Below are 12160 nucleotides of genomic sequence, written 5' to 3'. Positions count from 1 at the left end.
GATGAAAGTATCCTGAGGACACACTAAGAAACCATGTTCTGGAGTCTAACAAAATAGATCCTTTGTGGAATAGTTACTTTGTATCCCTGTGTTTCTGTACATAGTGTGTTTGCTGAGAGTTGTCCAACACCACCAAATCCAGAGCTAAAATAGCTGTTGTTTCTGTAGAGCACCAGTCTGGCTGACAAATCTCTTTTGTCCTGTAAAGAATTTTCTTTCGATAAATAACTCAGACACAAACAGCATATTGGTAACTATATTTTAAACCAAAAATTCCTCACATAATAAATACATTTTATGCACATTAACTTCAATTTTACTTCAGAAAGCTATTTACAATATAAATAATTATAAATGGGGACACTTTGCAAGATATCATTGACATAGCTATTATTTCCTACTTTACATTCCAAAGTAAAAGTTCAGATTACAAGTTTATACTACAATATCACTAAAAACTATACATTGCAAGAGGGTATTTCAAACCAGTATCTTCTCTCACAAATATAATCCTTTTTATATCATGTAAGTCAAAAGACAACAATAAAATACTTTATCTTTCTTGAAGTGCCTCTGGTTTGTTTCTTTCCTCTTTGAAATCTGTTCCTTTGAAAAGAAGTTACAATTACTGTAAAAAATTTATCCATGCCAATTTCATTTTTTTTGAAATATAAACACATCATAATTATTGGGTAGAAATTGACTAGATATGCCTAAGATTAGCAGATTAGGACAAAGTCCTTTTACCTAGGTTATGAAGGCAAGTTCACACAGCAAATCCCAGTACATAAAACTACAATGCTTAGATTAAAATTATCAATTAGAATTTCTTGTGTGAATCATCATACATTCACATGGCATACAGCACATTTTAAAATCCTCAAAGTAAGGTAGAAGTCATTGTGTGTGTGTGTGTGTGTGTGTGTGTGTGTGTGTGTGTGTGTGTGTGTGTGCTTTCTGTACACAATTTAGAAAAGGAATTTGAAACAAATGTCTATGTGGAATTGAGTGTCATCTTACCTTTTGAATTTAAGCACCACCCGTACAACCTTTGTGCACAAGATATAAGAACCACACAAAACTCTCCTCCAAGAATATTTTCTATTTATGATATACTTGCATGTATCCACAGCTGTTCTGACACCCACTTAAAATTTAGAATGTCTTATGCACCATGTATTTTCACAGTAAGAGCTAGCCAACAGATTTTTACCTACAGTGAAATCCTTATCCACAAAATCCTGGCCTTTACATGAATTCTCAATTATGTATTTAGAGAACTTTCTTTCTTTTTTTTTTAAGTCATTCAGAAAACTGGATGCATGCCTGCATCTATCATTTGAATGAACTAAGAACCCAAATCCAGACATTCAAATTTTTAAACAAAGTTTACTATATCACAGTGGTAAGATGAGTGGTTCCCAGTCAAGTACTCAGTTCTCACTCTGTCACTCTCAATTACTGCTAGTACTAACAGATCATACAAATAGCTTAGCCATTAGCAGGTTTTGAGAGAGAGAAACAGACAGAAAAATGCAGAACAAGAGATAGAGTTATAATATAGCAAGTCTGTATTCAGAGTGTTGCTAGCTATACTATCACTTACATTACCTAGAAGTTAGATGGGGGGAAATTTCATTTTATCTTAAGATATCTATTCATAGTTTCCAAATATTGTATTAAAAGGAAAATGGAACATATTATCCTTTTTAGGAGAACTCATTAAAGCATATTTTTAAGCAGGATTCTCTCCCCAAAGGCAGTATACAAACAGCATTAAGAAGAGTACTTGCTGGGAATACTCTAACCCTATAAAGTATAACCAGGAAATAATAAGTGGTTTTCTGTATAAACACTGAAGGAATCGTTTATTACATCCTGTCTGTTTTTGCGTGTCTACCCTAGTGTAGTACAGTAGTTTTGCAGTTCTGTCGTAGTGTCTTGTACAGGCAAGTACAGTTTTTAAAAATCTACCACATTAGATTTTGCATGTGATGTCAAAAGATTTGTGGAGCTGAAACACACACAAATGTCTGCCCTACAATGTTTCTGACCTTAAGAATACATCAAAAAAAAAAAAAAAGAATACATCGACTGTATGTTCTCAGAAATAATTTTTAACAGAATTTTCCCAAGGAAATTTTGGGAAACATGTATTTCATTGGTCATTCACCGTTTTAAATTTCATCTTGGTAAAACAAGCAAATGAGCACCGGAGATATTCTTACTGTTTCCACATAGAATGGGCTTCATAGAGAATAAGGAATTGTGTGTGTTCTTCTTATGTAATTGTATGTAACATATTTTTATGAATCCCCAAAGTGGAAGAAGGAAACGTGCCTCTCAGGACTCCCATTTTTTAGTAAAGAGAGGAAAATCAAGGGTTAAAAATGCAGCAAATTTAAATTTAACACTAAATGATTAAGTTACTGGGAATGGTTTTTTTTTTAACATCCCACATTTTAAGACAGATAGAACATTCTTTATGAGCAAATATGTTCCTGCACAGAACAAAATAATGTAGGTTACAAATTCATTTTCTATATCTACATGAACAATATGAAGTCACCTAGTTGTAGAGATCAATTAATTTTGGGTCATTTATAATAATCAGGCCATTCTGTAAAACAATGTAAGCTATACATATTGTGAGTCTATGAGGCATTATATGCAACATTATAAAATTGCCACTGCAAAAATTGACACTTGTTTAATGGTTAATTTATTTTAAATGGGCCAATCTACTAAGATTGTTAATCAAAATGTGATATAAATGGATACATCTTCCTTTAAAATATTAGTTATGGCATTCTGGGAAACATTAGGTTTTGTCTGTAGAGGTCACAATTTATTCTTATATGAATTATTCTCTACATAAAAACTCTGTTGGAATTCCTTTAGTGACAAGCATCTCTCAGAAGGTACCTCTGATGAACTAATGTATACCTACCCAGCAATAGAACCTACTTGTAGAGATTTTCTGCCCAAAATACAAATTCATCATGTATTTGTTTGATCTATAGAATTCTGTAAAACCTTCACCACCCTGAAAAACTCCCTCATGTTGAAATTTTATTCAAATCATCTACCCTGTGAGTTCCTTTTACACAATTTTCTCAAAATTACTGAATATTTTTCTTACGGAATTAAAATTTTCATTTTCATTTGAATATTTTTGAAAGTATATTTAAGTACGTAAACTATATTCCTCACTGATTTGCATGCTTCTCCATTTTCATTGACAATGTTGTTCTGTTATACCCAAGAAGTAGTATTTAATTTTATGTAGCCTCTTCTCTCATGTACAAATAGCCCATTATTCAACTCTCAACTTACTGTCATATAGATGGCCACCAAATGATAGTGTTGAGTGATGAAAATACAGTACTAATCCCTGAGTGTCCAATGCCAAGTAATGGTTTCATAATTATCAAGACCACACTCCTCCTTAAATATGGCAAGAGTAACAGGCATGGGAATTCTAAAAAATATTATCTATGAAACTTTTCTAGCCACGCATGTCGTTTTTCTTTGAGTACTAGAGAACTGTGCATTAAATAAATTTTACTATTTTTCTTCTTTCATAAATTTCTAGCACCTACATTTGGCTGCATCTTAAGAGAAAGTTGTGTGCAACTCTTCCTGCCTGAAAGAGCCCAGACCTTACTTAAATAACAAAGTATCTGACCTCTGCTTGTGAATGGAAAATCCAGAACCATCAGTCTTGAAAATTTACAGCAGAGTTTTAACTGCTTACAAGTTTACTTTCAGTGTACCAATAAATCACAGAACCATGGACAAGAGCTGCCTTTCAGACCAGATAACCAAGATCCACGGACTGTGAGCGATGCATCTATGAACCCCAAATTAAGTGAAAGGCGAGGTCAGAATAGAGACCTTGGCATACCGTTCACTTGACTTTCTACTGTGCCACATAGACATATGAGCAAGTGTGCTGTTTTCTTTGTTTACAAACAGCAAAGAAAGTCCACATTTTCCCTGGGGCTTCCCCAAGCACTCTTTGAACCACTTGTCCACCTGCCTCAGCTTTCGTCTTAGACTCTGAGGCTTTCCATATACTGACACACCGGCCTATCATACTCTGAGACGTTCTTAAATGCGTCTCCTGTTGTCATGTAGTGCTTTTCAGATCTTCTTTGGTTACTTGTGTACTTACCAGTATGTTGTCTTACACTAGCTGCCCAAATGTTGTCTCCTTCCACCTTCGAAGTTGCTTGGAAATTTAGCATCACTCTGCTCTGCTCTGCCCTTTCCTTCCCTACGCCACTTAAAATTAAGTAGACCTTTTTTTTTATGTATCTCCCAACATATCAGTGGTATGACTTAGAAAATTCCTTACTGTTGGGCCAATGCAATCCTGGTCTATGTCTAACTCAAAAGCAAGTGGAAAATCAGCTCTTCCTGAGTGCTTGTAATAGATACCAGGTTAAAAACACATGGGTGTACCACAGCCAGAACCATTTCTCTAACTTATGCCTGAACCAAATGAGTGGACTAGTTTGAAATGATGAAAAAGAAATTGGTTTATAAGATACATCCCATTCTTCCTTAGTTATTTTTGGCAATCAATAAGGAAAAGTAGGCATTTGTATGTTTATGCATGAGAAGTGTACATAGCAGCTTATGAGCAGCATCTGATCTGTGTGTATAAGTTCTACTAGATTGTCACAACACAATGATTTTATTCATCAGCCCTTCCATGTGGTATATATGCTTAATTTGCATTAGTATTTTTCAATTTAAATGTATCAGTTATAGTTCCTCTATAATATGTGGGCAATTTCTGTATACATTTTAGCTCATTTACCTGTGTATAACCTTGAATGTTGGTGCTATGTTTTCTTTAATTTCTCAGGAACTCATCAAATAACCCTAAAATTTAACTTAGACTTTCTAACAATCTGTGGCATAGTAAATGTTGCTAATGAGGTTTTAGACTATAAATATGTTTCAGAGACCCTTGAAGAACAAAATATTTTAGAAAAACATCAACTTCCATTGGTTATTATAACAGATGTCCCCTTGTGTCCTTGTGCTGGGTCTGGTTGCATCCTTAGATGGGAAGTCACATCAAAGTGTGAGCCATTGCAGCCCAAGGAATAGTTTCTAATAGTCTCACTGTCATATAAGTGTTCCAGGGCATAACCAGTCAATGTATAGGCATGCTTATCAAAATACTGCCGGTGGGAGCCAAAACAGTTTGGAGAGATAGCAGGATGGTCTCCTGCTGTCTGATGGGGCGACATATCTGAATGTAGATAGTCTTTAGCCAGGATTAAACTAGACTTTGTAATGCGATCAGAACTAGGACTACTTATCCGAGACAGTGCAGTGGGGCTGTTGTCATAGTCATTTTCATGAGGGCTGAGCATCTTTCCCTCTCTCTGCTGGATATGGTCACATGGTGAAGTGCTGGCAAGAGCAGAGCTGTGGCAGACCTCACCTGTGGGTGGGGGCTGTTGATAGTTTGCAAAACAGAGGGAGTGTTTTTTCCCAGCTCCATTAATGGAAGCCAGTTGATCTGGAGGTGCTTTCCTTAGCTGTAATCTGTTCTCTTCCTCTTTAATCATCTGCTGGGTGGCTCTTATGAGAGTTTCAATTTTGCTAGGTTCGTGTGGGCTATTTTGATAGTGTTCGGTGCGGTATCGGTCACCGGATTCACTGGCTGACCCAGGGTCTGGAGAGCTGACCACACTATCTTCATCCCAGTGACCTCGACCTACATCACAAAAAGTAAAAAGTGGTTTCAAAATTCACACACACAAGTATATTTCTTTCCAAGAAAAAAAAATCTTATGTCTTTCATTTTAATGCAAAATTGGAAATAGAAATAAGCCTATATGACAGAATATTGGCATTTGTACTAGAATTCACATGTATGTTAGATTCATATGTAATCAGTGGGTTTTAACTGCAGATAACATTTATAAAATTTTCTTAGAAGATAAAACTCACTCATGGGTTGAGAATATCAATTAGTGAAACAGTTAAGTGCAGTTAAGTGTTTCTCTGTATGTTATTGGATCTACACATCTACAAGTAATATTAGAAAAATGAATACAAATTGGTCCCTGTTATTTTCTAGAGCACTCTTAGGTTACATGGATGCATAGAAATTTTTTTCAGTCTCCTTTAAAGAAGACAAGTGTATAAGGTAAACTATTATATTTAAAATAAGTCATAATTCTCCATCTATTTGAAATAAAGCTCTGCTAGGTTTTAGAAAATTAGGTCACAAAAATATTTGTATATGGGTGTATGGATGGACAGACGATTTAGCTGGAGAGATGTGTTTTCATAATCAAAAATACAAATACTTTGTTATCAGTAGTAGAGTAAGCTCATTAGCTTCAGAGTTAACAATGGAAACTCTGGTTATTGCTGAAACAGAAACATCATATTTCTGAAACAGGCTCTTGAATATCAGTGCTTTTCTGTAACAACCTGTTCTGAACCAAAGAGGCAAGTCTAACTAACCCTAATGAGTAATGCATGCAAAATACATTTCATAAATTGAATTACCCTCATTCTGAAATAAAATCTTAAACAAAAATAAAAGCAGGTAGGGAACACAACAGCTTAGTAAACTGTGTATGGCTACAGAGGAGCCTTACATCACACAGACCATGACTTCCTTTCTTCTTCTCTTGTTTTATTTCCAACATTTTCTTCCAAACCATATGGGTTAAGCCAGAGTTTTTTCTTCTCACCTTTATCTATCAAGCAATTGCCACCCTTTGCCCTGGATTTCCATTACCGGACTACAGAAATGTTCCTTGGTGCATTATAGATAGTTTACTCAAAGGAAAACCAGAAAAAATAAAAGGTAGCAATGAGAAGAACTTAAAGTTGTTCGCAGAAGTATTTGCAGTGGGGACCTTGTGCAAAAGAACATGGTCTCACACAGCTCTCATGCTAAGAGCAGCGAGAGTATTGAAAAGGGCCTTCATAATGACACTGACTTTTAATAAATGAGGAGATTATCAAAGATCCACCTAGATCCACATTTAGAATTGCCAGAATAGACTCTTCTTAACACATTTTCTTTGAAGAAAGTAATTACTAAAGTAATTTACTTTGTAATTTACAGAATAATTTAGTTTGAAGAAAGTAGTGCCAATTATCAAAGCTTTAACCCTAATGTCCATTTCTGTGGGCTGGGGAAGCTGTGTATCTATCCCAAGATGAAAATACTGGTGCTTTCTCTACCTTTTTTCAGCTTGGTGTTTTGGTTGTCATAGTGATGGAAGGCATCTTCTGGTAACTGATTCCAAGAAAAGCTAAACATCTATGAGCAAAGCAAAGTCCACTAAGCAAAAACTGTCCTTTCCCACCTATTAGTGGCACCCTCACTGATAAACAGCTGCTGTGTGAGGATACTGAGGAAAATGATACAGAAAAATAATCTAAATATGACTACAAATTCAATAGATTTATAAATCACTGAAGCTTAAATTATATTCTTTATGGTTTTTAAAATGAGACATGCACTTTTTTCTCGTCTGTCATAAATACATTAACACCACCAAAATAACCTCACTTAAGCTGAATAAACGTAGTGTACATTTTACAGCCTCCTGCTGGGAACCTTCAAGCTCTTACCGTGGATTCTGTGGATGGAGGTGATGTGAGGCATGCTGTTCTCGTAGGCTTCTCTGCTCTCCGGGGAGGCCTTGGTAAGAGGCAAAGCTGCTCGAGAGCCCCACCAGGGATCTCTCCCAGTAGGTGGTGCTCCCAGGAAGTACCTGCCTGCCTCACACCGTCCTCCCTCGCAGGCTTGGGTGTGGAAGTGCCTGTCCTCCACCAGCCTGGAATGGTCCAGAGCAAAACCATAGCAGAGCGAACTGCGATCTGGGAACTGCCTATACGCACAGGACAATTCGTGCTGAGAGCCAGGCCTCTCTGGGTCCAGGAGCTGTGGGGAGGCAGTATCAGTCAGGGGACTTCCACCCCACTGGCTGTCATGGTCAGATTCCGATCTCTCAGTGTGGAATCCCGAATACTGAAACCAAAGGGACAACATTAATAATAAATAAATTACCTAAACAAAAACATCATTCATTCTGTAAGTACCAAAGGTCATCAGGCCTAAGGCAGCCAAAATAAGACTCGTCCCATATCATTAAGGTTTGAACAATTTAATTAGCTAATGCCCATAGAGAAAATCCCCTTGGCTGTTGGAAGAGATGAAAATAATAGCAATCATCAAAGTCCTAGGCACTGAAGGAAGTGAATTACCCCAGGTAGTTCTAATAATCCTTCAGTGCAATGTCAGTGTCCCCAGTGGTATGGATAAAGCGCAGAGTAAAATTATTGGCCAAGACTGCAAGGGGGCCCTGAATAACAAAATCAAGACTCAAGCCAAATTCTTCACCACCACCCAAATGGACTTGCCCAAGTAAGAGTCCAAGAATTTGCTTTTCATGTTTCTTCTTTGAAAAAGAAGAAAAAAACTAAAGCTTAAGGTGCCAAGGGTTCTGAGCCTTAATCTTTTTGTTTAATTCTATTTATTTGTGTATTTATTTATTTTAACTGTATATGGGGAGGGGTGTGGTATATGGACATGAGTATGAGTGCCTACAGAGGCCAGAGGCCTGAAATTCCTTGCAACTAGAGTTACAAGTGCTTGTAAGCCACCTAACATGGGTATTGGGAATTGAACTTCAGTCAGCAAGAGCCATATCATCTGTTGACCAACGAGCCTTCTCTCTAGCCCCTGGATAATTTGTACTAAACTGTTAACTGTCTGAAACTTGTGCCAGGTACATCATTGAGTACAAGGCTGAAATAGCTACTATGTGCTTCCCTAACTCAAGTACAGTGTAGATGTGAATGCCTTGCCCCATGTAAGCCGGGTTTGTTCACAGTGATGCTTCTGAAGTTCAGTTACGCACAGGATCATATGGGAGGAACACAGGCCAATTGTCTTGATTGGAATTCTGCTGATCACCTTATCCAAACTATAGCGTCAGGTATTAAAACAAAATATAAAATCCAAGCCAGCAAGATGGCTCAGTGGGTAAAAGCATTTGCTGCCTAGAACTGAGTTCAATCCCCAAATTCCATAGCAGAAAAAGAGAAACAACTGCTTACATGTTGTCCATCTATCCTCCACATACACATGGTGCTACACATGCAATGTGGTATATCCACATCCACAGCACACCTATACACATAGGTGCACACAAACATACATGCAATGATAATAAAATTTTCATTTAAAAGCAAAGTATAAAATGTTTCTCAGCCATACTGAGAAACTGCTCAGTTTCAGGGACCCCCTGAGCCACTAAAATTGGTAGTATACTAGAGTTCATGGTATGAGAAGAAGGCCCTCTACTGCTACAAAAGGAGAAAGGTAATCATTTGTCATCATTCACACAGTCACAAACCATGGGCCATACAAAGTGCCTGCCTTCAAGATATGCCAGTGCAGTAGTGGCACAAAAGTCACAAAAGTTGTAGGAGTAATCAACCCTCTTTGATTGGATTTCAGGCCCTTTACATGAGATGGAACCCATGCCTAACACTGCTAGGTGGTTAACTACATAGACTATGGACCTAGTGGATAACCTGCTGTTATACTGATAGATCTATGTCTCACTCCACCATCATCAAAGAAGCTTCTTACAGTAGATGAGAACTAGCATGAAGACACAGAACTGAACAATGCACAGAGAATAAAAGACTCTGGAGCACTCTGTCCTAAATTGGAAGTCTTCATTAAACTGCTCTTCCCAAGGACCAGTTATCTATTCAGAAGTGGGCGTAGAAAGATGCTCAGAGCCAGATGTAAGAGATGACTCAAAGAAATCAGCATCTTCCAGAAACAAGCAGACGGATACACACATAAACTCATTGAGACTGTGGCCACACACACAGCAGGGTCTACATAGGTTCAGGCCAGACAGAGTCCCAGCACTGAGAGGGGAAAGTGGACAGGGGATTCCACTCCTAACCAAGAAATTATATACAACTGATACCAACTTACAAATGAAAAATTACTTTTTCCAATGAAGTGGCTATATTAACCATGCCCAGGAGCAGTTGGCCAACACAAAACAAAGTCAATGCTATTTTTTTGGTGTGGACATTTTTGTCTCATATTGCTTTATTTGGGATTTTTTTTAAAATCTTGTTGGCCTTTTTGCTTTTCTTATAATTTTTTTGTTTTGTGTGTGTGTGTATTTCTTGTTTTGTTTTTGGTCATTTGTTCTTTAAAGAGGAAAAAAAAAGGGCATGGAGTTGGGTGAGCTGGGGGAGAGGGTGTAGGAGAGGATGGGAGAGGGTGAAAATATGATCAGAATATAGTATACGAAAAATGTGTTTTCAATTAAAATAAATAAATAAATAAATAAATAAATAAATAAATACAGAAAATGGCAAAAAGAAAGTCATAAAAGTGGTAGTATATTAATTTCTGACAGTTACAAATTCCTTAATACCAACCATGATTTAGATAGGAGAGATGCTATGATAATTTATTGAGAACTTGATATTTGTTTGCTGTATGCTAATGTCTACCTACATTTATCATGTGGTCTCCATAACCACTCTAAAGCAGATACTAAACATCTCTGTTTAATTTGTGAATAAACTGCTCCAATGTTTTCATTCTTGTTTTTCAAAGAACCTGGACTCCAAAGCACAATTTTATACTTGAGGTCAAACACTGTCATTAAAGAAAGGAGATGGCCAGGGGAAATGGTTCAGTGGATCAAATGTTTGTCATACAAGAATGAGGACCAGAGCTAGAATCCCCTTGACTTATGTAAAACTAGACATGCAGCACTGCACATCTGTTATCCCAGCACACACAGAAACAAACAAGACTCAGTCTCAAACAAGGTAAGAGAAAGGTGTGAACCAACAGCCAGGTTGCCATCTTACTACACATGCATACTGTGGGATGCATTTACCTACACATACATCTGAACAGAGAGAGAGAGAACACTGCTTTATAGATACTGAATGCCCATGGCACACTTTCTCTCCTAGCCCACCAGGGGACTAGCAATACTCGGAGAAGTGGGCTCCACTACCTTTGTCACTAGTTGGTTAGACAAATAACCTGTGCTGAGCCTTTCACAGGACAAAGAAAATGTCCCACCATCTACAGTCCTACCCTGAGCATGACCCTTCCCACCTGAATGCAAGCAAGCAACTCTACTCAGGCCACTTGAGGAGAGAGATGAGGCACCCAGGTTCTTGTCAGGCAACCAAAAACAATGTTAATAGGGGTCACAAATCTGAATGAAAATTCCAAGTTCAAGAATTAGGAGTGCCATCTTAATGATTATTTCAAATATTTCCCAAATGAACAATAAGCAATCAGCATTTTCCATTAAGAAAAAGAAGTCCAACTTGTCTCCTAACAGGACTGTTCCTGGAAGACACCAAGGCAGCATGAGTTCTGGTTCCTATATCAGAACTCCCTGCCACAAACCTATCCTCCCAGATACACCACTCTCTTCCCACAAGATAGCAACTACAGCAAAGCAAGAATAAAAAACTCTGGTCTTCCTGCGTTGGAAACTGAATTTAACATTTGTGTCTTCTTCAGTAATGCTTACCTCCAAGAGGCTCACACATCTCTGCTGTTCCAAGCTAGGAGTCACCCAGACATCACTTGTTTTTATAAAAGTATAAACTAGACCTTTTTTTTGTTTTTGTTTTTTGAAGTACTCCAGTCAAGATTTCTGAGCCCTGTTGAGTGGGAAAAGCTTTCCTTGAGTGTATATGGGAAAGTAATATCACAGCAGAGAATAGTCTATGTATTGCTCATGAAGAAAATCCAACAGGAAGCAAACCAGGCATACATGAAGTACATATTTCAATAGCACCTGAAAAGAATCTGAGAGGAAACCTCTTGTCAATAGCCTGGAAACTATGACAGTGAAGACACTGCCCTGAGTCATTCAAGCAGGCAGAGCAGGGTGCCTCTTAGACAATGAGCTTAAACTGCTTTGATACTACAGATGAAGTCCAGATATAAATGTTTGCATTTTAAGGAAAATGAGTGAACTTTTACCTACATACAAAATAAAACTCTGATCCATAGGTACTCCTATTTTGTTTTATGATGGCTTTTGTCTCTGTCTCTGTCTCTGTCTCTCTCTCTCTCTCCCTCTCTCTCTCT

At 37.5% G+C, this 12160-nt stretch overlaps 1 protein-coding gene across 2 annotated transcripts in view; it reads right to left on the bottom strand.

The window, feature by feature from the left end:
* Positions 1-242: 242 nt before the first annotated feature.
* Sim1 (SIM bHLH transcription factor 1) overlaps positions 243-12160 on the bottom strand; it is an 86702-nt gene continuing 74784 nt past the window's right edge. For both annotated transcript variants that reach the window (XM_021174968.2, XM_029482923.1), the window contains 2 exons: positions 7624-8023; positions 243-5740 (listed from right to left, as the gene is read on the bottom strand). In XM_021174968.2, the coding sequence (XP_021030627.1) occupies positions 5010-5740; positions 7624-8023 (1131 nt within the window). In that variant the 3' untranslated portion in view covers positions 243-5009. The remainder of the gene's footprint in view (positions 5741-7623; positions 8024-12160) is intronic.

The sequence above is a fragment of the Mus caroli genome, chromosome 10, assembly GCF_900094665.2.
Source record: "Mus caroli chromosome 10, CAROLI_EIJ_v1.1, whole genome shotgun sequence".
NCBI lineage: Eukaryota > Metazoa > Chordata > Mammalia > Rodentia > Muridae > Mus > Mus caroli.
The sequence above is the reverse complement of the archived record's forward strand: the minus strand, read 5'-3'. Positions and strand labels throughout refer to the sequence as shown.